Raw genomic sequence first — 26,956 nt, forward strand, 5'->3', positions numbered from 1 at the left:
AGATGAGGCGAAGAGAGCCGGAAAGACTTGAAAAGATAAACGAGGCCACCAACCGCGACGAAGAATCACTGTGGACAGGATCTGCACCATCCCGGGGACATTAAATTTATGTTTAAAAAGGAATTTGAAGTTTTTTTTTGGGGTGGACACCCCTTGTCACTTTGAAATTTGATTATTTGAAATATAGATAGCTGTAGACGATTCTCAGACATTCTGAATATGCAAATTTCATAAGAATCAGTTGAGCCTTTTCAGAGGAGTATGGGAACTAACATTGTGACAAGAGAATTTAACATATAAATATATATATTTGATTAAACGGGTATTCTAAGCTACCATGGCAACCACCGCGCTGCAGGGGTAAACTAACAAATCTTTTTAAATAATTTAAATATAGAAAGGGAATATTCTGTTAATGAAGTGCAATGTGGAACGTGTGACGTCATGTGCGAGCGAGATGGATGATATGACGTCATACACGGTAGCGCTATTTATCCTAATAACGGATTTATTGCGTAAAGGTTTATGGCGTCATAGGATAATGATGATTTATATTTGGATCTTATATTTCGGTGCGATAATCTACTTATTTTTGTAGCTTCGATATTCTATCTATCTACTATATAAAAATAAGTCGGGTTTTCCTTCCTGACGCTATAACTCCAGAACGCACGAACCGATTTCCACGGTTTTGCATTCGTTGGAAAGGTATCGGGTTCCGTGAGGTTTATAGCAAAGAAAATTCAGGAAAAACTTCAACAGAAAAGCGGGATCACCAAACGGAATGTTACATAAAACGAAGCCATCTGGTGGCGAAACGGAGTTCGCCGAGTTTGCTAGTATTTTATATATTAGTTACAAAAAAGCTATGAAAGGGCGACCTTATCTTAGGCAAAGTTTATTTAATAATAATAATTTATTGCAAGAATATGGTACAAAAATGTACGGTGTAAATGTAAGGTGGTACAATCGTAACATCGCATATTCTGCCACACACAATTGCGCGCAAATTTGTCACTACAGGAATTTTACATTTTACATTATTAGTCATATGAATTGGTCAACCTTGATGATGATTGCCATACAAAAGGTGTTTTTCCTAAATAGTTCCAGATTGAGTTTTGGCACAGCCAATAGCGGCCTTCACACGTACAGTTCGAACCGTAGGAAACAGCCCGCGCCATTCCGATCTGCCGTCCAATCCGTCCGTGTAGACGCGACAAGCGCGTGGTGGTTTGACAGTTCGATGCGGCGCATTGGTGTGTACGAAAGTTTGTACAGTTTTATGCGGGTACCTCGTGTGGATGACAATTATTTCAAAATGGCAGTTTGGAGCGTGGAAGCAGTGACAGGTTTTATAAGGATATCCTTATATCCGATATATATCGGGAACATCCATGTTTATGGCAAGTTAAAAATAAGTCGGCTTATACAAACCGTAATTTAAATCTCCAAATGAACGTGCAGTTGCCAGATATCTTAATGTTGCGGAAAGACGTTCTTCTTGTGTTATGCATTTTCTCATAACTGTATCTTGCTTAGTAATTCTGTTTTTTTTTTTTTTTTTATATATATATAATAGGGGGGCAAACGAGCTTGCGGGACGACCAAAAAGGGTAGTCCACGCAGCCCATAGACACCCATTTTAGTGGGTGCGTTGCCGGCCTTTGAGGGAGGAGTAGGCTCGTTTTTTAAAAATTTGGAGGTCGTATCTCTGAGGGAAGACCCCCCCCCGGGAGCCGATTCCACAGTTCGCTAGTTCGCAAAAGAAAATGCCTTGTGAAGCGGACCGTGGAAGACCTCCAACCATCAAGATGATGCTGGTGAAATTTAGAGGTCGTTCGGCTCGTACGGTGTTGAAAAGAGGCAGGAGGGATCAACCCAAACAATTCTTCCGAACACTCTCCGTAATAAATTTTGTAAAAAACGCAAAGAGACGCAATGTCTCTGCGTAGCGATAGAGAGTCAAGCCGATCAGCAAGACATTGGAGATTGACAATTCGACAAGCCCTTCGCTGAATTTGGTCAAAAGGAAGAAGCTGGTATTTGGGAGCACCTGTGACGGATAAGTTCCAATAAGCAATTAAAATTATCGCCGTCCATCCTTAGGTAATTTTTAAAATCTTCTGGATAGTTTTCTCGTATTTTTTTTAACATGGGTAAGTAAATGTCCAAATTTTTGTCTCTATTTCTTAACCCATACACGTTTTTAGATTATTAAAACCAACCACAAAACCAGCTAACGCGATCACTAGACGTGTAGATACACGTTTCTACTGTACCGGTTCAAACTGAAAGAAAACTTTTAAAATTGGTCGACATTCCACGCGCCATTCCATACTGCGATCTAAACTCTCGAAAAGCATTTATACGTACAGTTTTATCTGCAGAAAAGCGAAATAGGCAGTTTGAACCGCAGTTCAAACTGTTATTACAATTGAAGCGTAAAGTAGAAGCACAGATCAGCGCGCGGTCTAGTCTGCACAGATTTATCTGCAGATTTGTGCGCAGTTCCAGAAATGCCATTCCGAACTGCACGTGTGAAGGCCGCTAATTTCTCCCCATGTCTACTTCGACAGATGTTTATTCCCGTTGACTTATGAATATGTATGTTTTTGTGCATGAATACGGTTTTACTATAACAATTACCATATCGCATTATTAGCCTAGTGGTAATTCGACGTTCAAACCTGAGAACTTTCAAAGAGAGAGATTCGAAAGCAGACCAATAGAACTTTCTTTACTTGTGCGCAACTAACACTTGCTCGCATGGTGAAGGTAAAGCTTAGGTTTCCTAGAAAAGCGGTGTCGCTATCTAGCGGAGAAAAGGCGATGAAAAGCTCGGGGACCTACTAGAAATTTAGGAAAAAGGTCTATGATATGTCTGTATGCTGTATGCTGAAACGACGATTCCAAGTTTACGATATTGGTAAACTATTTTTTTAAATGAGGTGAAAATGCGCTTACGGAGGCAGGCGCCAAGGATGTTGAGCCTGACGCGGGGACTGTGGGGCTGGGACTACACTCGAATCCCTCTGCTAATCAGAGGGGTAGCGAGTCCCCACCCACTAAAAACACCTCACCCTTAAGATGGGGCCTCGGGGTTCGCCAGGCGTTATACCCAAGGGACCCGGGGCTATTGAGAAAACTAGTCTAGCCCTTACTAGACTAAAGTATAACGCACCAATACATCGACCCTGACCCAACTCTGCATACCGACTCGCCCGTCTACCATATGCCGACAACGAATCATATCTTATATCGGCCATACAATGCGCAGAGGCGATGAGAACTTGGAGAACTGATCGTGGTTGGTAACACAGAAGGTAAAAGATCACGTGGCCGTTCACCAACCAGATGGACCGATCAAGTAAAAGATTCATCGTCCTCAAAACTGAAAAGAGAGGCGCTCGACAGAATCCGGTAGAAACAGGTATGCTTGCTGATGACGACGCTCAGACATGAGGTATCGACTAAAGAGAAAGACAATGTATTTTAATATCGAAAATATAATTTACAAAATTAGTTAGGTTTTCTAGGGAAAGTTAAGTCTAGCTTCGAAGATCCATGGTCTGGCAGAGCGGTTGCAGCAGCTAGGGAAAAGGACTCTGTGGATGGAGATAGGGGGTCTAGGAGTAGAACAGAAACCGGTAGAAACAGATTGTCCGCTCCAGATGTTTCCTTGCAGACCACGACGTTCAGACATGAGCTGCCGACTGAAGAGGGACAGACTAAAATATTGTGACATAAACAAATATGATTTCTCAAAGCATAAACCCCCAAAGTATTACTTAGTAACACTATATCGCAATTTCAAATTGTATTTTCAATTTAAACTTTTCTCATTTTAGTTCTAAACCGATTTCTGTATCGCCGACAACTTTTACCGTATATATTTGATTTTCCATGACAATACATAATTAATTGACAAAAGATAATTTATTACTATATTAAGGTTTCATTCTTAAATAAGGAGGTCATTCGGAAATAAGCTAAATCATTAAAGTTTTTTTTTTACAGAACTAGACAGATATTTAGCCACAATCCCACCTGATGTCAAGTGAGATGCAGGCTGAGAGCATACCTGTCCAGGAGATGTATATTTAGTCGCCGCTTGACCGCACGGGTTCACCATGTTATGCTCTTTAGGAATGATTGAAGGGGGAAAGAGTTCCACTCCTTCGCTGTTTTTACAAGAAACGAAGATCCAAATCGTGTAGTACACTGGATGTTAACATGGAAGGGACTCCAGCGTGCTCCTAGATGAGCGTAGTTTGAAAGGGGATAACGGAACCAGGTTATGTAGGTCCAATGAGCTTTCTCTGGAGTGAAATCTATGGCTGAAAGGCAGGCAACTGAACGGCGAAGATCTAGAGTGGATATTTAACGAGTGAAATGCCGTCTATAATTCCTTTTGCTCGACTCTCAATAGCATCCACGTCCAAATGACATTTCCCAGCACTGGCCTAAAGATCACTGCAGTCCTCCACAAAGCAACGGATTTGAGCTTTATATAAATTTAGAAGCTGTTACGGTATGAAGAAATGTCGGACTTTTGCCAAAATACCAAGTTGTTTGGATGACACCTGGGCCTTAGAATGAATGAAACGCCCAAAGCTGAAATCAGCCGACAGATGGGACTGAATCCACGACTCAAAAAGTCAAAAATCATTTCATCATATAGGTAACACAATGGACACTTACGAACGTCAAAAAAATGAAATGTATATGAAATGCTTCTTACTTTACATTCAGTGCCAGTTCCCAAAACAAGGGCGTAGAACGGAAGGGAAGAACTGGCAATAAACTCTTCGCCACTCTTTTTCATCGCCATTTTTTTACACAATGATTTTAAGGAGCTGCAACCATTACACCATGTTCCACATGACATCTTAAGTAATTAAAAACAAAGACTTGTCCTCTATCAGCAGGAGCACGCACTTACATTCTCGTGGGAACAACACGCAAACACATAGTCGAAATAACTAACATCACCGCATACACGAATTCAAGTACGACAGTCACCACAAGTAGCACCCGTTCACGAGTATGACGCATGGCCAGCCATCGGCCCCCTCGCCATATTTTAGGGAGAGAGACAACCCGACGCATGGACTCCAACTTATTAGACCGGCCTGGGTTTTGTTTGTGTTCAGTCCTAAGTCCTTTAAGGTCAAATTTTATCCGATCGCTCCTTTAATAAATCTGTGATTCAAAGAGCATTGGGTAACCCTAATGATGAGAGCTTGCTAAGAGGCTTACGTAACAAACTTTATTTGATAAAGTATTAGCCTTTTATTAGTTATTAGCATTAAGTATAGGCCTTAGAAATGTTAAGGGATACAGCAAGTGCTTCACAATATTCAGTTCTCTGTCAAATATATTATTTGAAAATATAATTTATTTATGTAAACTTTATTGTGCACTAAGGGCACAACTAAGGCTTAGACTTGGCAAACTATAACTCTTGTATGAAGACGTCATAACGTTTTTGACATACTCGAGTCAGACTTAAAAAGTTTTTGTTGTCAAAATCCTTTTCTAGGTTATATTCTGAAGGTTTATCTTTTCTCTAACAAATGGCCTGTCAGCCTGCATTTTTATTGGCTAAAAACTTGATATTAAATTTCTCCTTGTAACTTTATAGGTAGTTTCCTAGCTAAGCTTAAGGCGTGGTCTGGACACACGTAGGAATAACATTACAATGACTCACCCCATCCGGGTTCTGTTTCCGAACTTCACACAGCTCGTTGAGCACATCTTGCAATTTTCTATTTGAATCTGAAAAACAATGCGAATGTTGTTAGTGTGACAAATAAAAATACATAGAGACGGAAATTATGTGGTACATTTAGATCGGTTAATTATAAAAATCCATTATAGGTAAATGAACAGTATTGGCCTAGTTGCTTCAACGTGCGATTCTCATCCCTGAGGTCGTAGGTTCGATCCCCGGCTATGCACTAATGGATTTTCTGTCAATGTGCGCATTAAACATTCGCTCGAACGGTGAAGGAAAACATCGTGAGTAAACCGACTTGTCTTAGACCCAAAAACTCGACGGCGTGTGTCATGCATAGAAGGCTGATCACTTGCCTGTTAGATTGAAAAATGTTCAAGAAACCGATTCAGAAATCGGAGGCCCAGACCTAAAGAGGTTGGGCGCCACGGATTTTTTTATTTTATTTAATTATAAAAATCCGCACAATCAGCCATATAAAAATAGACATGCAAATGTCATATTTATTTTCATAATGTCATATAATAAGAACATTAACATAATATCATAATAATAAGTTGTGTTATTTATAATTGTTGTAAAACTTATGGTCTAAATAGTAGTAAAAGATACAAGTATACACACTTATTATACTTTCTTATCTAAAGCATCGATCTGTCTCCTTACATCACAGCGTAAACACTTTGACGATAAATACAAACGAGTATTTTTCGTACGGAAAAAGCGAAATTGGAGCTTTTTCTAAGCTAAAGTAAGTTATGACATAATTATTTATGTCTAAACTCAGTTTTATTTGTAAACCATGAACTGGATAGTACTAGTACAAAGTTTGCGTACATAAGCTTGAAATATGTTTTGTGCACAATAAATAATAATAATAATTAGGTAAATAAAATTAAAAATGTTTTTGCTTCTACCCTACAAAGACCCTAGTAGCTACATACCAACATATGGAGCAATTTGCTATGTTACCCATGGAAACTGTTCGCTTTTCCGGAATAAAATCTGACTACTAAAACAAAATTCTATTTTTGTTTTACATTTTACAAAAGTTTTCTCCATAAAAGCCTTCAAGAGTCAGTTCTTCCTTCCTCAGAGTTCAAGGAAGAAATAAAAACTGCCCAAATTGATCCAGCCGTCTTCGAGTTTTGCGCTTAATTCTCTCCAGGAGTAGGAAAATATCACACAAGCTTTTGCGAAATAGCAGATGAGTCGATACTCCATAACGTGTTGGTAATAAAACAATGCAATTAGCTAATAGCCCCTTCAAATAACATTTATGCCCGCGACTTTGTCCGTTTAGTTCTTCGGAGGTTTTATCACGTTTTATCATATTGTAAAAATGATAAACTGTTTCTGGTACTTTACAAAATCTGTGGGTTTACATACCATTTAATTTTTAAATGGAATAAAACGTACCCAAATTTAAAAGTTTGGTGCCTGTACCAGAGTACCTTTAGATAACGCTGGAATTTCCTCGCTGTATTGCGGTATACATTATGCTACATACGCTGTATATCATTTTTTATTTCATGTTTTTTTGGCGTTGCGTAGAGATGAGGGGTCTCTCTGCATGAAGATGGTAAACAGCGGTGGAACTACCGCATTTACCATGGAGAGTGTTCAGAGGAGTTGTTCGGTCTAATACCTGCAGCTGAGTTTCATTATCGGACGTCGAGGCAGAATACAAAATACCATCCGTATCACCTCAACGTCCTTCGTTCCACAACTGAGCGTTTTCTAAGTGAAACTGACTATGTGGAACCAGCTGCCCACTGAAGTATTTCCGAACCAATTCGACTTAGGGTCTTTCAAGAAAAGAGCGTACTAATTCTTGAAAGGCCGGCAACGCACTAGTGAGCCTTCTGGCAGTGTGAGTGTCCATGGGCGGCGGTATCACTTAACATCAGGTGAGTCTCCTGCCCGTTTGCCTCCTAGTACATAAAAAAAAACTTATTTATACCGGTACTATCTACCATGTACCCAATAAAATCTTTACTTAGCGCCTGTGCACTTGATCTTACTTTAGTACTACAACGATATTTTTAGCTTGATGTCCTTTTCACATTAATAACCAATTCCAGAGTTGGCAAAACCCTGGAAGATAATAATAACAGACGCAACGCAACCTTTGCGTGTTGTTCCCACGAGAATGTAAGTGCGTGCTCCTATTTCACCATGCCTCCCGCTGATAGAGGTGTAGTCTTTGTTTTTAATTTATGTTATTATTATTAATTACTTAAGATGTCATGTGGAACATGGTGTAATTGTTTCAGTTCCTTGCAAAAAAAACAATTAAAAGGAGTGGCGGAGAGTTTATTGCCAGTTCTTCTCTTCCGTTCTACGCCCTTGATTTGAGAACTTGCACTAAATGTAAATTTACAAGCATTTCATATACATTTTTTTTTGGCGTTCATAAGTGTACATTGTGTTATCTATATGATTAAATGATTTTTGACTTTTTTTTTACAATAAATAGAAAAAATTCCATAGACAGACATCTAACAGAGACAAATTTTGTTGTACAATAACGCAATCAGCCTAATAGTCATCAAAGCCTTACATAAAGCTAATTGGTTTCTATTTTAATCCCTTTAATCTTTAATAAAATTAGTGTTGCTAGTCGAAATATTATTTTTTCCTTATGCGAGCTTTTCACAAATCAATTTACTTACTTAACTGGATTTTCCTAAAAAGGTTTACTTCTTCATGTCAATAAATATTATTTAAATAAATCTTATTTATAGTGCGCTGTGAACCAAAGACAATATTGTTTATTTATTTGTTTTCAAAAACAAGTTCTTTTGGGACATTTTCCATCAATTTTTTCCATCCATTTTATATATTGTGTAGTTGTGTACTTATAAGTGATAATTTTAAGGTTTATATATGTTAACGTAAAATTGTAAAAACCGTTAGATTGTAATCTATCTCGCGAGATTATAAACTGTCGAAAGATTGTGAACCTCAGCGTACTGCTTACAATTTAACGTATTATTATTCGGTAGATTGTACTACACTAACTTAGTTATCATTCAAACTTCTTTGGTCAATTACACATTAATTTTACTTCCCAACAATTTCATATAACTACCGAATAATAATACCTTAAATTGTAAGCAGTTCGTTGAGGTTCACAATCTTTCGACAGTTTACAATCTCGCGAGATATATTACAATCTAACGGTGTTTACAATTTTACGGTGACATATATAACATATATTTCCTCTAATTAGAGAGAGAGAGAGATATTAGAGACTCTTGGCCAGTGGAATTCACGGAAGGCGCAAATTAAAGATTTAAGTCGGCGCCAGGTAGATAGAACCGGTAACCTCAGAGCTGGTGCTTCCTTTGGTCAACAAATAATTATCGCAATACAGCGAGGAAATGCTGCTAGCATTAAAATGTACTTCAACAGGGACCAAACTTTTTAAACTTGTTTTAATTTTCTATTTAATATTTTTTTTAATTTATCAGTATAACACGAAATAATACATACTTAAACGTTATAATTTTAGAAAACATTTAAAAATGTGATAGGAATAGGTATAACTTAGCGACAATGAGAAAACCACAGAACTGAGTGATTACTTACATGAAGTCAACTCTTGCAACTGCTGGAACTCTGCAGGTGACAGCTTATCCCACTGGAAGCTTATCCCGCTGCTGGCCTGGTTCGGCATGACCTGTAATAAATTGACCATTGTAGCTTTAACTCCTTGCGTACTAACTAATATTTTGACAGTCTCTAGGCAGCCCACTACGCCGAACCATATCATAATCAATTTTTTTTATAGAACAGGGTGCAGATGGGCTCACCTGATGTTAAGTGAAACTGCCGCCCATGGACACTCTCAATGCTAAAGGGCTTGCGAGTTCGTTGGCGGCCTTATATAAATTGTAAATATATAATAATAAAAGCCCGATTATTTCCAATATTTACAAATGTATTAATATACAGCCTTTGGTACATAGGTTTGTTATAAACATTTCTTTTTCTTGTTACTCGATATCCTATCTTCATTCAATACCATTGATCGGAACACCTTCACGGGTAAATGCCTCCCCCAGCTTTTTCCACATATCTCCATGGCTCCCTTTCTCCTATTATATGACATTGCAAAAAATTTATATGACATTTGCATGCCTATTTATATATGGCTGATTGTGCGGATTTTTCTTGTTGTTCGATCTAATTGTACTACTATCTTGGCAAATAAACGATTTATTTATTTATGTATTATTAAATAACCTATATAAAAACGAAAACATGCAAACACTGACATCGTTGAATTTATGTGTTTCTCGCAATTATCTAAACGGAAACCGTCCAGGCTTTGTACCCAGGATCGGGCATTAAATGGAGCTTAATCTTGGGTACACAAAACAAAAGATGTTTGACACGCAAGACAGATAGTGGTTGGGATGCGATGCTTTTATATTTTGACACTGACATAGCGATTTCTTTCACGTGAAAATAAGACTATTATAAACCTATACTTTCGAAATTTGTAAAGGTGATATCAGACGGTTCATTTTTTGTTCATTTTCACCTTTCATTCGGTACATTTCACTCGAAATGAAATGTCTGAACAAAAAATGAAACACGAGTGCCGAATGAATTCATTAGTGAACCGATCCAACAGTGTTGGATATTGGCATCCGGTATCTTTCATTCCCACTCCGAATGAACTAGAAGTGAACGTTCTGAACACTGAGAGAACGTTCATTCGGATTCGGCCATTTTGTTTGTTGTCGGCGAAGTTATAACTTTTTTTTAACTTTTCTTCAAATTTACTTTCATCCATTCGAAGATGATTACAATATGAATCAGGATCTTCAACGGCTAGTTCTCTCAACAATGTATTGGAAGCTCCTAATAAATTCCTTCTTTCAATCCATGGTCGCACCCACGTTTTCTTTGTTTCTTTTTTGTCAACTATTTGATTAAATGATCACAAATTAAACTAATTCCAAGACGTACGACTTCATTCGATGACATATTTAAAAAAAAGAACAATGAATGAATCTGTATCATTTCGTCTAAGCCGTGTGAACATAGAATGAAAAAAAATGAAGCATTCACTCGAGTGAACAATCATTCGAGTGAACCGTCTGATATCACCTTAATCGTTTTATGTAATAAAGGTGATATCAGACGGTTCATTCGAATGATTGTTCACTCGAGTGAATGCTTCATTTTTTTTCATTCTATGTTCACACGGCTTAGACGAAATGATACAGAAATGAACATTCATTGTTCTTTCTTTTAAATATGTCATCGAATGAAGTCGTACGTCTTGGAATTAGTTTAATTTGTGATCATTTAATCAAAGAGTTGAGTTGGATTAGAGATTATATAGAGTTTGCCCGCATTGTTCGGTCTTTGTATTCAACAATTTTGTGGTTCCAAAGGCATTGATAATTTTTAAAGTTCTCCAAAAAAAGTAATGTATTTTGATCGTTCCACTTGAACAACATTTTGCCGCATGAAAACAATATAATAACACACAGAAAAAAAAGTTATAACTTCGTCGACAACGTGATGTCCGTCGGCTACAGGACTCGAAACATAATGGCCGAATCCGAATGAACGTTCTCTCAGTGTTCAGACCGTTCATTTCTCGTTCATTCGGAGTGGGAATGAAAGATACCGGATGCCAATATCCAACACTGTTGGATCGGTTCACTAATGAATTCATTCGGCACTCGTGTTTCATTTTTTGTTCAGACATTTCATTTCGAGTGAAATGTACCGAATGAAAGGTGAAAATGAACAAAAAATGAACCGTCTGATATCACCTTAAGGTAATTTCATCTTAATATATTAAACAAGTTGAACACTTTTACCACTTTTGGGCCTATTATCGTGGTGTTTGATTTGTTGTATTCTGCATTCCAAATATTAAAAACATTGTACAATTAACGAAAAAGTATAATAGAAGATTTAAAAAATCCAATATAAAATTTTAATGTTAACTGTCAAACATTTAATGTTCATCACGTCGATACGGTAAAATCTCCCCTCTAAAGAACGTATTTCAATAAAGGTTTCGTAATTAGTGACTTAATATTTTATTAATTGTATTACTTTCATAAAATGATAAATTATGTTCAGCGTATCTGTAATACGATATGTATTAACTGTTAGGCGGTACGAAGTTCGCCAGGTCAGCTAGTAATTACATATAACAAGAGCCACTACAACCTTTATTTGCCATCAAATTAATGCGCCTGTTTTATTGCTTAATGTTTATAGACAAGGTGATCTGCCTTCTGTGCCTGACACACGTCACCGTCTTTGCGCGACAAGGGGCTCACGATTCTCCTTTATCATCGGGGTTTAAGCAGAACCGGTGATTAAACATCGTTTAGTTAGAGAAATGAAGGCCTAACTACTAAAGTAACCATAGTCCAACTTTGAATATACATGTATAAAGATATTCTAAGATCGTAAATCATCTAAGAAAGTCTCATGGTAGCCATGATACTTTATATCTCTGGATAGGATCACAAACGCAACTATACTATTAAAATATCTATAATAAATACTAGCTGACCCGACAAACGTAGTTTTGCCATGTATATTATTTCTGGGAAACATTTTTTTAGTTCAATAAAAATTACTATCTACTATAATAAAATATTGGGGTTGATCGTGAATGGTGACAATTAAGGGTTGTATGTATTTTTGTATGCTGTATCATAAAAAATAAAAACAATAACTTTGTCTAAAAAATAAAAAATTAGGGGTTAACATTTAGGGCATAAAAAATAGATGTCCGATTCTCAGGCTTACTGAATATGCATTAAAAAATCGTAAGAATTTTGCGATTTACTTTTGTTATATTCGAACCTACAACTTCAGAGCCCTTGTGGTCTTTCTAAACTTGTACACATTTTCTGTGGTTCGATCCTCACTTAAGTACCTAAATAAACGAATGAAACAGGCTCACGCTTGATTGCCATAGCGATACGGTGAATAACTCAATTTTCCAGCAACCGGATAAGCCAGTCGTGTTACCAACTATCCCGGATAATAACGTTATTTTTAACTTATTTAAGGGTTACATTTTAGGTTTTACAACCTTCGAGTTATACCTTAATATATTTTGATTAAGCCGTACGTATTTAACATTGACTTTTGTGAAAGAATATAATATAACAGAATGTGCAGGGATTTCTTCTAATTATGTCCAGTGAACGCACAGTGTTAACACGTTTTTCCGGGCAATTGGAGAACCAAACGCCCTTGAGGTCCTGGGGGATAAAAACCAGGATAGTGAGCCAAATGGTTCAGTTCCCAATCCTAAGTTTACTTTGTTGTTGACCAGTAGAGCGATTACTTTAATTTACTGAAGCACTCAATTAGTAAACTTAAACAGCTACAAGTTCTACAAAATTAATTTATTAAAATAAAACTAACAAACTTTACACTAACACCAAATTAAAGAACACTTGCGTTTATACACAACATGCATTTTAGTTTAAAAAAGTGCGTGGGTACAAAGTACACATGTCAGAAGTGAAACTTCTTTGCCCAACTAATTTTTAAGTCTTGTTCATATTGATACAAATCTAAAACTTTAGATTTCCGAGACTTGGAGGGAAAAAGGAAGATATGTTAGGAATTTAATTGTCATTAAAATATTAAAAGTGACGAAAATTAATACAAATAATAAATTAAATTTTTAAATTTATTTCTTCGATAATAAAAACACGTGGCATTTTAATTTACAATTCGTCATTTGAGATTTCAATAATTTATTTTGCATAAAATATAAAATACTAATATTTAATAAATTCTCTTTACAAAATTTTAATTTTAATTTTATAAGGTGATTCGCCCTTCTCAATCGGTCTCAATCGCTCTCTCCCTTTTCTTCGACAAAAACACTGCACATCTTCGTGACGTTTCATCCGTAAAAATTTTACCCTCATGCGCCTAAAGAAGTTTCACTTCAAAAACAAAGTACTAATGTAAACCTAATTAGAATAATATTCCTATACAGAGGTGTAGTGCTGTTTACCATAGCTTGGGTATCCAATAATTTATTGCATATAGCCTTAAAATAATTAATTAAAATGTCAAGCGTGAATATTTTATTTCAATTGAACTTGTTCCTATTTCAATAAAGCAATAAATGTTGGCGTTCAAAGGATACCCTTGAGAGCAGTTAGTTGGTTTGAACCGGTCACAAATAAACTAAAACGATAAAGGCTTTTCATCCCAAACGAATACAGTGTTTGTCGTTAAATAAAATACCTTTTTTTAGGTTGTGTAAAGTATTGAATGTTTTTCTTTTAACTATTTTTATTCTGGCACTTATATATCTATTATTGCAAAAAACTTATTTTAAACCGCGCAGCCCGGACATACAACGACCAATATATAAGCCTTGACTTGTTTAAGCTATCGCGGAATATGGTTAAAAGGATTATTGAAGTTATACTTCTTTAGGCGCGTTATGAAAAATTGATGAGAGTGAAATTTTACGATGCGCGCGCACCGTTACGCAAAATTAACAGAATGAAGTTGCCCACGGAAGATTGCTACAGCATTGGACATAATTTAAAAACAACATTCGAATAATAAAAGAATTTATGTGACACTTAATGTAAGAGAATAATAATAAATATTTATTTATTTAATTTTTCAAATGTAAACTGAACTTTATTGACTATAATGACTTCTTTTCTAGTCTTTGATTATTTAATTGTAATTACTTATTTGCTTGCAATCAAAAACTATTTTTAATAATGCCAAAGAAGTATAACTTCTTACGCGCGTACATAAGTACACGCACCCTTTTTTAAGAATATCCATAGCGCAATATCACCTCCATCATGAGCATACATTTAAAATCAGTCAAGTCGTTTCGGAACAGTTTAGATACAAATACGAGAATTTTATTTAGTTTAATAAACAAATAACCCGAATAAACATCTAATGACAAATAATTTAACCAATTTGTTAATGACACTGGAAGGAACTAGCGATTAAGATACAGGCTAGGCCTAGTATTTAAACGCTAGTGCTCATAGAATTATTTTATGTACGAGGTACCAAAATAATTAGTGTTACACAACGATTTGTAAGTACAAAATGTAATTGTTTTTGCGTCAAATAAAGTGATTTTCATTTATTTTATTTTTTTATACACATTATATGCGTTAAAGAACTTAAATTTTACTTGTGTATATGTATGATGTTATTAGTACAGGTGTAATACCGTGTAGTTACTACTCCACAGCTCAGATATTAAATTGACCCCAAAAGCCTAAAACCAGCTCTGGAATATCTCCAAAAATAGACTCAACACTCGTAAATTACTACAGATCGCTAGAATTAATGTCAACGCCGCCCTAACTGAAATGAATATGTATTTAATACATAAAACAAAGCGTATTTTTATGTCATTAGAATGCTTATGTTCTATCCGGATAGTTTATTTATATTAGATATTATTTATAATAGCAATAGGGGTTTGAAAGATAGATAGTAGCCGATTCTCAGACTTACTGAATATGCATAAAAAATATCATAGGAATCGGTCGAGCCATTTCAGAGGAGTATATGAACGAACATTGTGACACGAGAATTTTATATATTAGATGTACTTTTGAAGTTTAGTTTATTTAAGATTAAAATGTTTGTAACAGTGTTTTGTTTAAGCTGACTCTCAACTCTGAGGTCGTGTATTCAAATCCCTGACACAACGTACACCCATTGATTTATATGTTACTTAAAACTTTCTCGTGTAAACATCGTAAGGTAACCGACAGTCATAAGACAGGCACAAAATCTGTCCTGTCTATAAAAAAAAAGATTATCTTTATAGTCGGAGAGATTTTGTAAAATCAGTTTCATCGCATTAATATCGCTAACAGCTTGTAACACAGCCCGTAGCTGAGGAATTTCATATCTCCCGGAGAGGTCGTAAAACGAGATTGCTTGGTCCAGGAAGTGGAGTAAGTGGTGAATTCCGACCTTTATAATACTTGGTATTGACTTAACTTGATGGGGAACATTAAAATAAGGCTATGTTTCGCAGGCTTGTGTGGGACCGTGATTCTGGGATAAGCTATTTTTATTTCATACGGAAGTTAAGATATCTTGAATATGCAATGGAAATAAATTTATTTACAATATTTTTGTGCCCACTAATAATTCTTTTTAAAGATTTAACTATATTAGTATAAAAAGATGTTGGAAAATGTTGTATGCCATAAAAATTATTAACAAATAATTTTTTCATCGATGATAAAATATAAACGACCGAAAGTATTGAATAAAAAGGTTTATTGCTCGTATAAATAATACAAAAAAACTACACTAACACTAGATCAAACTAAGATGTTGACTATAGCTAACTTCAGGGTGTCGGTTTTTTGTGACGGTGTGCGCGCGCGTCGTAAAAATTTACTCTCATCATTTTTCCCTAACGCGCCAAAAGAAGTATAACTTCAAAATTTAAAACATTCTCCGTTCCATTTTAATGAAAACCTTTGATAAAAAATAATATTAGTTATTATGAAACAGCCGCGTGACTACTTAAATGAGACCAAACGCCGTTCCGCAACTATTTACGATAATACTAAACTTATAATAATTACGAATAATATACAGTATGTCCCATTTACTGTGAACACCTGGTGTATGTATATTTAGTCCGCTATTTCAGTCCGGGCAATGCTCCCGCGCAAATACAGGGCGATTACGAGTTTAACTATAAATTGCACATTTGATGTCCCGAGAAAAAAAACTTAGATTCATAATTTTTGTTCCGAAGTGTGACACGTTTGTATCTGTGACTAATATATAAGCATTTCTGTTTTCTCGGGAATCAAACACTACTTAGAAAATACACCGTGCGATTAACAACGCAGCGCAGATGACAACAAAATTTATTTAAAATTATTTATTTTACTAAATTCTTTCGAATCTTATTTACTTTGAACGTTGAATAAAAAACATTAAAAAAAATTCTTTTAATTTGATAAATACTACTGCGTAACTGACTTTTTTACTCGTAGTCCTTCGAAAATTTAAAGTCGAATAAATATAATAAAAGCTAAGGTAAGTTTTATTTTATTTTTATATTTAAACTAACGGATCCGAGATGTTGTCATGTACACACGTCTCACACAAAAAAATCTAATGTAAATGATTCTCGACTCCACATGAACACACAAAATCTTTCCAGCCGTTTAAGAGTTTAATTATAACACATACACAACGGTTTATTTATATACCTGCTGTTTATAATTGCTGAGTAGATAAATAACCTAGATACCGACTGCAGCGCCATCTGCCAGGCTGATTTGTGAATCTAAACCTTCCAGGGTGCCACCCAAACGCATTCAAAATTCATTAAAATCTTCTCAATATATATATTATATATAAAATTATCGTGTCACAATGTTCGTGCCCATACTACTCCGAAACGGCTCGAGCGATGCTTATGAAATTTTTTATGCATATTCAGTAATCTGAGAATCGGTTACTATTTACCTTCGAACCCCTAAGTGATAAGGGGTGGCCATGTTTTTTTTTTAGAATTTTAAGTAATTAATATTGTTCTTCGAAAGAACATCCTGTATCACAGATTTAGCTCGTGTTATATTCGCGCGTATGTTTAACATTGTATTTGAACTACCGTTTCCGAATAATAAAGGGAGAACAAGATTTATTATATATACGTGTTTATCCAACTGCCTTGAATATATCACGGAAATATTATAACAATATATTTATAAAGAGGCGTTATATATCTAGAGCACGTTTATTAGTTTCTATAGTTTACGTGTAAATTCATTTAAATAGATATATATGTATGTATTATAATTTTGAGTATGACATGTCCTTTAGATCTATTAGTTAATATAACTGAAAGTGAACTATTAGAAAAGACTTTATAGAAAGAGAGTCTAAAGTATTTTATGCAAAAATGAATTTGCAGTATAATTTTTTGTTATTTTGAACCATTTATTTGGTTAAGCATCACATAATGACTGATAATGACATCCCTAAATGTATACTATCACTAGATTAAAATGTGTTTAGTTATCAAAACTTTAAATGATATTTTTATTATGGTAGGGGAGCCCAAGAGGGGTTTTCGGGATTTACTAAAGCGCGGCAGATTAATATACAGGGGGATACCTTTTACCCGGTTAAGTACCTCCACAAAATATGAGGCCCATATATAAGGCCGCCCGTGAAGGAGACAGGATCAGATTAGTAAAAAAAAATTGACCATCAGAAATTCCCGAGCGCGTCAGATTAAGGTAGGGTGAGTTAATTACATCCTAAAAAGTGTATATTGCACTAATCTGACAATTTGAGAGTATAAAATATGGTTAAAAGGATTATTAAGAATATCCATAGCGCAAAATCACCTCCATCATGAGCATACCCCACATACACTACACACGTACTTACCCTCACTTTTACACCATCATACAACACAACCAAATTAGGTACCACTTAGATAAACGTATTGAATAGTTTTTATTTGTTTGTTTCCTTTTATAAATTCTTGAACCATTTTGTAGTTAAATGTATTATTATGTATTCCATATTTGGCTATATTTTTAATGTAACTGTTTGTTATTGTATATAATTTATGTTAGCTGTAGGTTTACAAAATAAATAAATAAATAAATCCCTATCGGCGACACGAAACATGGCCTCCGATAGAATAGACAAGAAAATCCCTTGTTACAACACTGGTTGATTATTGATTGATATCTTTAGTTAAGAATTGCACACATAGGCTAACACAGTCGTTGGTAGCTGATAACTGCTAGCACGATCCTTTCATTCTTTTTAGCTATGAGTCTGTATTGTCTTTGTAAGAAAATTTGCTTTTCATTCGCGTGATGACGCCTTAATTACATTGTGTGACAGTCTAAAGATTGAACTAGATCTTTAATCTGTTGACGAAACACAATTATATAGATGAGACATAATCGTATGAACATGTGATATGTCAGGAAAAAAGAATATAGGTTCTGATAGGCGAAACCGACATAATTGGTGAAGCTAAAGTCCAGACTCCGTTTAACCGGTCATCTTCGGAACGAAAGGTTTGGAGTATTAAATAACCTAATCTCTGAACCTATACCAACCTGCTGCTGGATCCCAATATCTCTGGAAAGACGCGCGTGGTGGTGGAGAAGGACCTACACGAGCTCGAACTACCCCATTGGCAAGTGGTAGCAAAAGTGGCGTTCTCTAGTTTCGGAAGCCAAATCTCAATGTGCATCGCTACGTAAGTGAGCCAACGGAGTATGCATAGACAATAGACATCACACACATAAACACACAAAATAATAATAGTAATAATCAAAAAAGAAAAATTAAAAAAAAATATGGACAAAAATTAATAAGGGACGATTTAAGTGTGTAATGTGTGTGCGTTGTGGTTGTATCTGGCTCAGCATTATGCTATGGAGCAGACGTGTTCCATAGCGCTGGTCATTCTCCCAGAGACCACAACAGTTACTTTGCGTCTTATACGCAAAAAAGAAAAATAATCTAATAATAAAAATATTAGAAACAAAAATTTCATAATAAAATGTAACAATTATTAGTGTAAGTAAAGAAGCGAGTAAGTATGAACTTAATTTTGTGATGTTTTATTTATTATGTAATTGTTAAAAGCTATATATATATAACGTAAATCATAATGTGCCTTCCATATAATAGCCATAATTGTTCTATTAAATAAATTAAACTATTAAATAGAGAAACAATTTTTCTCCCATTCATACAAACAACACAATTTCTATTCAGTGATACAATGGCGAAACTCGTAACAAAATAGCAAAAACTTAAGTATTACTAAAGTTAAGTTATAGATTTGTTATTGAAGAAAATGATACTTCAAAAGTACTGACGGAAATAGGGAAGTTGCTTGTTTGAACAAACAAAAAGTTCGGCAGGCTCAATATTTACATTGCCAAGGGATACAGTTTTGGTTCAGAATGGTATCGTATAACAAAGTTTGCATATTACTTTAATTGGAGGGGGGGGGGTTTAAATAAATGATATCTATGTTACATTTTAACTCTTATTTTCCATACATAAAATACATTAGGGTAAGATAAAAAGTCGCTACTTAACGAGAATTCCTAATGTCATACATTTTAGAAATAGGAATCTGGAGTCTGGCGCTAAATCTCAACACCGAATCTTAATTTGGACAAAGGTTTCAAAATTTTACAAACATCAAAATCGGCGTTTGCCCATTAATGTAAAATCCAGCCATATATTTTCAAACTTCAATTTAATATTAATTAAATGACATTAAGATAAATAATTTCTTGAAGACTATTCATTGATTGTGTGATTGGCTACAACGTTTGCAAAGAATGAACATTTATATCATCAAAAACAGGAATACAAATTTCATATTAATTTTCATAATTTCATATAATAAGTACATTAACATAATATCAAAATAATAAGTTAAGTTATAACTGAGCGCACGACGCATTTGAACTCTGGCGCTCTCTCTCTTCCTTTCTCTGTGCGACCCAAAACTTGTTGTTTACTTACTTATTAAAGAACACCAATTTATAAACAATGATATTCCTTTCCACACTTCACTATATTTAATTCAGTTATTCATTAAATATCTAAATTTACTTTCACAAACAAACGTAAATATAATCTAATAATAAACGAATTTGAAAACATAATAAAACCGATCCCCACATTTGCTACGAGTTATCATAATTGTAGCACTTGTATCCTCTACGAACACCTTTAAGCTACGGGAAGCGCTACGTAACATTTGATATTACAATTTCCGAGTCGTCATGTTGATTTCCTGAGAATTTCATTTGCTAATGAAACCTCTGTGGCGTGCTAATCTAAAACGTTAGGTCAATATCGTAATATTTATGTTATGAAAGGTCCATTCGTTGTATTGTTTCAAGAAATTTAATTAAGTTTCATTCCATTAAAACGTAAATTAAACGTATGCGCTAAGTAATTACAAATGTATTTTGATAATATTAATTTATTAAACATTATTATTTTCTTGTTAAATGAGCAGTGTAGAGGCTTCAGCGTGCGACTCTAATCCCTGAGGTCGTAGGTTCGATCCCCGACTGTGCACCAATGTACTTCGTTTCTATGTGCGCATTTAACATTCGCTCGAACGGTGAAGGAAAACATCGTGAAGAAACCGGCTCGCCTTAGAGCTAAAAAGTCGACGGCGTGCGTCAGGCACAGAAGGCTAATCACCTACTCGCCTATTAGATTACCAAATGATCATGAAACAGAAATCTGAGGGCGAGACCTAAAAAGGTTGTGACACCATTGGTTTTTTGTTTCTCTTGATAAGTTTTTAAATTTCATATTTTGATGTATGTCTTGAATACCATAAACTCTGCACAAGTATTACCGTTATAATATTAAACATTTTCTCCGTTATAAAATAAAATGATCCCCATAATATGTTTAACAATAGCAGTTTATATTATCAAAATTTTACGAGCGGCGTTGGAGTAAACAAGGCGAGCGATCATTCAACATCAAAAGTACAATTGTTCTTCGTTTGCCAAGACTTTATAATGACTCAGTTCAGCGTTTGATTCAACTTCTCAGAGGTCACATAAAAATCAGTCGAACGTTTCGACTCTCGTTAAATAACATGAAAGTTTGCTTGAAGTTCTTTGGAGTCGGGTCGGTATTCAAAAATTATACATGAAATCGTCATAATAATTTATTTGCATGCAAATGTTATGGTGGTACAATCTAAAGTTCGTATATTCTGCCACACATAATGGCTTGCAAATTTGTCTTAAAAGGAATTTCACATAGAAGTTACATATATTATAAGTCGTATCATTGTATCATTTAGACGGCTCATTGGTGTAGTGGGTAGTACCCTTGACTGCGAATCCATGGGTCCCGGGTTCAATCCCCGGCTGTGACAAAACATCGATGTGATGAGCATTTGGTGTTGTGCTTAGGTCTTGGGTGTTTAAACATGTATTTATATATCTATCTATCTATTGCCTAGTACACATAACACAAGCTTCACCAGCTTAGCATGGGACTAGGTCAATTGGTGTGAATTGTCCAATCAAAAAAAAAAAAAAAATGTAGTGATAAAATATCACATTATTAAAATATATTAATTTAAAAAAACGATGCTTTATTATGTAGAGGTGAATAAACTTGTACACGGATAAGTGTTTTTGAAAATAAATAAAAAATAATTAAATACGATCAGTCAGCACTATTTGGGCATGCCTTAAAATTTTTTTGTAAGCTTGAGGTACCAAAACATTTTTTTATGTAATACTTACGTAGTAATAAAAATTCTTTAAAGATATACTATTTTCTATTTGCGAGATTTCATTTGAAGGCTTTTCCAGGAATTATTTTCCTTTGACCTCTGTCGGAAAGAAAAGCATTATTGCATACCAGCTCATCTCTACGTGAATAGGAAAATTCTTTTAACGCCACAGTTTACAAACTCTATATATAGAGGTAAAAAAAATTGTCTTTCTTATTTTGTTTGTCTTCCTATATATTTATAAAACTCCTTTTCATGTTTAATCTGTGTCAAGCAGAAAAATACTGTGTTTTGGAATCTGACATTGTGAGTGAACATTTACAATGAAATGTTGCAAGATTATCACTTTCTAGCGCTGTCAGATATCATGTAAAGACAAGTTTCTAACTCTACAATCCCGCACTTCACAAAATCGTCACATGGGTGAAAAACACATCCACTGTTCTTTATTATATAACAATACAATAGTTTTTGTAACGTAACGGCCATGCCACGCGCTTTGCTTGGTTCGTCTTGAAGATGTAGAGGTTTTGGAATTCTTTTGGTATATATAATTCTCCATCCATTCCATCTTCGTCCATTTCAGTAATTATTTTCAAGTCAGTTTTTCAAGTTAGTTTTTTGTTAATCCAGCGTCGCACAAAACAAAGAGTTTATATATATAAACATATCTACTACAACCGCCACCCAACTCAACTCACGTAAAACTTTATTTTATTTACCCGAAAACAGGATTTTTGTATTGTATAAAATGCATAAGAAACAAATCTATAGCTTGCCTGTGATTATATCGTGAACAAATTAATGTTATATAATAATTAGCGATTAAAAAGCTTTTAGCTCTATATTCGTTATAGGTATCAGAAAATGTATGCATTTTTAAACTACGTATAGACGCAGGTGTACATTTTTATCGATTAGTCACTTGTTTCTGTGTTACATTGCCGTTACTACGTTGGAACACTCGGCTAAGTGAATAAAAACAAATTTATTGAGAAACAACAAATTAAATAACCTCAAAAATACAATTTATTTATTCCGCAATCCTAAAGCTAATATAAATTATATATAACAATAAACAAATACTAAGGATATAGCCAAAGACGGAATACATAATACATACAAAAAGGTTCAAACATTTAAAAAAGTAAAATATCAATAAAAATTAAGAAATGAAGGTTCTATCCTTCTGCGCAAGCACACGATGCCCATCTCATGTCATCTAAAATCTAGGTAACGTGTTCTATGGTTCTATGGTCAGTGACCTGACATTTCCTGTTCTGAGACCTCAAGAGATTGCTCGCTGGTCAGAAATTTGCTCTGAAGAAGAGGTAATCTCCGAAACTGAGGCCTATTTTGAGGCTAACGACAAATCGTACTTAAAATGGTACCAAAAAATTGAATGACCGCTATACTCGTAGTCGTTGTATCGCTCTCGACGGAAACTATTTAATAATCAAATCAAATTTTATAAAAATAATGGTATTTTCTATGCTTTTCAGCCCACTGATGAAATCCACGTAATTTGCCAATGTCTATGTTACTATACAAACCTAATGCCATGTGTATTGAGACTTGTATGTACACTAAGTGCACCCTAGTTTGCGAGGCGAGAATTTCCAATGAACCAGATCGATATAGTGATACGCAAATTCTCAGGTTTCATTCACGGGCGTTCACTTAAAGCCTGAATACATTTTGTTATATTTATTTGATTATTATTATTTATTTTTATTTTCTTAATAAAATTACACAAACATCTTTTCTTTCTATACTAAGAATTATTTTTTTACTAAACTTTTTGTTTAAGAATGACCAACAAAACAAGTTTATGTCCAATTATAAAGTAGGTACTTAATAACGATGCGTTCAAAGTCAAAGTCAAATCATTTATTTCAATTAGACCATCTAAAATGGCACTTTTGAACGTCAAAAAATATATATATGAAAAGAAGATTCTAGTTGCCCCTTCCAAAAGGTAGTTTCGTGTGGAGAAGAATGGGCAAGAAACTCCACACTTACTCTTTTAAAATAGGTTTACAATATTATATACGTTGTCCATTATGATAGTCAATACATAACATAACTTTGTGCTGTTCCTTAAACTTATAGACATAATAGTACACATCTGTACGGTATTATCACATATCACTTGTGACACAGATTCTTGAAAACTTTGGCCTTATTTCTTTTTAAACGGGAATTAAAGTAGTTTCTTATGATACTAATGATATTATCTCTATATAAAAATAATGGTAACAAACATGGTAAAGTTAGTTACCTCACGTTTCCAATAAGATCTGTCTTTTCGCATCGCATATTCCAAATACGGTCACCAAATTTTATTGGTAAGGCCCTTGGCAACAACATTCAACCAAACAACGTGGTTGTGGTGGGAGGGGAGTTCTTTAACTAAAATTATTTAATTAATAATACATTTAATACCTTTTTCATTTCAAAGGTATTTTGTATAAAATCAAAAATACAAATATTTTTATTTTAAGAATAAGATAAAAAGAAAAACGGATAACGACTTCAGGAAAAGAGCGCACCACTTCTATCTCTCTATATATGTATCTCTTAACATTAGGTTTTCCTATTCTGCCTATTTGCTGATCTTTGTAAAAAAATATAAACCAAGGAGAATTTGAGAAAATATAATAAAACACATTGATGTATGATGCCTGTTTGCGTATCCGAAGAATTTTCACATATAATTTTGCTTACATATGTAACGCTCTTTCTACGTATTTATTACCATTCATATGGTAATGTTTTATCCTAAATTTCAATTCAAATCGGACTGAATATATTTATATTTGTAAAAGTATCGTTACATTATCTACGTTACCTATTATTCAAATTCATACAAATAAATCTAATTGCATACAATGTACAATTAGGATATTTCTTTCTGAAGTCGAGTCTTTACTTTCTTAAAAACAAAATGTACGCTATCGATTCAAAACTTTATACCATTCACTAACAATCCTAAATAACATTTTCTATGCTAAAACCGAAAGTATTCTTCTTGTTCGACACAAGAAATCCTAGTGTGGGGGCTAGTACACTTTCTCTTTAAACTATACATCCTTTTTCATTATTTATTTATTTTTTTCGTTACTCTTCGTTACATTTATACAAAAATAAATAACATAATACATAAAAATTATAAGTCATGCAACGGCCGGCCTTATCGCTAAAAAGCTTCCAGGCTAATATAAGAAATACAAGAATTACAAAAGTCACGATTGATCAGGATAGGATATGGTTAAGAAATGTTTATTTAGAAGAGTTTTAAAAGATGTTAGAGAGGTAGCCAATCGTATGGAGTCCACCTAATCCACAAATTAATGGCGGAGATCCTAAACGAATTGCCCAACAAGCATGAGCTGTGAGATTGAATTTCCAATAAGCATCTATTAGAGGAGCGTAACATATAGTTATAAGGACCTGAGAATTTGAATTCCTTTTTAAGATAAAAGGGAATTTTAGGATTGAAAAGAATTGAGTATAGAAGTTGAAGGAGATGAGCGTCACGACTGAGTCAAAGAATATGTAGCCACCTGCCACCACTATTTTTCTTTTTTTTCTTTTTAAATGTTATATAATTTCCTCTGATTTAAAGCGTTCAATAGCATATAAACAAAAACAACGCAATTTTAAGTAAATTATATGAAAATGTTCGACGCTCCTACTATACAACTTTGTAATTGAAATAAATTTATGTGTCTCAGACGACTTTTATATATATTTTAGTTTGAAGGTCAATAACATAATGTATACACCATTACGACTTTTTTGTCTGCAGAATAAAGACATAAGTGTTGCGACGCCAGGCTATACAATTGGCTTTATTTCACAACGCAATGAATTCTATTACAGTAAAGAAAACATAATGAGGAAACCGGCAAGACTTATAATAAGTCAATAAATGTGTCAGGCACAGAAGATTGACTATTCATTGAATTGCAGATGATTAAATTACTTAGTTATACAGAGATTGTTATGTACACGAAAATAACAAAACAAACGTTGCGTTGCTGAACGGAAAGGCGCGAAAATTGACAGCTGTCAGGGCGACGCCTGACAGCTAACGTAGCGCATAGGTATGACGGTAAACAAATGGGCACGCGTTGACTAAAAATAACTGTACATATACAGTGGCCTGAATACTAAAACGAAGTAAATTTTATACCATGCATTATCTGCGTTGCAATCGTTCATTCAAATCCATGGGACATTAAAAGCCAGAATGTACATACACAGTTTATTTTCTTAAAGTAAAACGTTTAAAAATGCTTAAATTATTTATTTCTCTACCTGACAATTTATTTGATACAAAATAATTCACTTTTAATTGACAAATTCGTTCACAAGGAAGTTAATAATATGTTTCAGAGTGTGTAGAGTTTTAATTTCAAGGGCAACTGTGGCAGACATCTAGACTGCCAGTCTAACTAACAGCAGGCATCTAAGAAACCAAAACAATATGCCCCGTCTCCAACCAGCCTGGTCGAGAAGGTTGAGTTTGAGTTTTGATTGGTCATCAGGTCAAAAGTCAAAAATCATTTATTCATATAGATAACACAATGTACACTTATGAACGTCAAAAAAGAAATATATGACATTAAATGCTTCTAATTTTACATTTTACTGCCAGTTCTCAAATCAAGGGCGTACGGAAGAGAAGAACTGGCAATAAACTCAGCACATCCAGTCCTATACATGTTGACTCCTGATAATACGTAATTCCGTTTGTCCAGTAACAATGAACACGCTCTTTTATCTTTCTCACCACCTTACATCTTCTTACATGTACCGTTTTCAGCCGGTCATGACACATTAACTGTTTACGTTACGAAAATCATTGTTCAATGTCCGCCTGTCAGTCGAGA

The 26,956-nt window shown here is 34.5% G+C and overlaps 1 protein-coding gene across 1 annotated transcript in view; it reads right to left on the reverse strand.

The window, feature by feature from the left end:
- The window catches only part of LOC125055268 (diacylglycerol kinase 1), a 70,369-nt gene that overhangs the window by 35,259 nt on the left and 8,154 nt on the right, over nt 1-26,956 (reverse strand). Inside the window, exons 2-3 of the mRNA XM_047657657.1 lie at nt 9,335-9,425; nt 5,714-5,781 (exon numbers count right to left, since the gene is read on the reverse strand). Coding sequence (XP_047513613.1) covers nt 5,714-5,781; nt 9,335-9,422 — 156 coding nt within the window. The 5' untranslated portion in view covers nt 9,423-9,425. The remainder of the gene's footprint in view (nt 1-5,713; nt 5,782-9,334; nt 9,426-26,956) is intronic.

Source organism: Pieris napi, chromosome 13 (assembly GCF_905475465.1).
Source record: "Pieris napi chromosome 13, ilPieNapi1.2, whole genome shotgun sequence".
NCBI lineage: Eukaryota > Metazoa > Arthropoda > Insecta > Lepidoptera > Pieridae > Pieris > Pieris napi.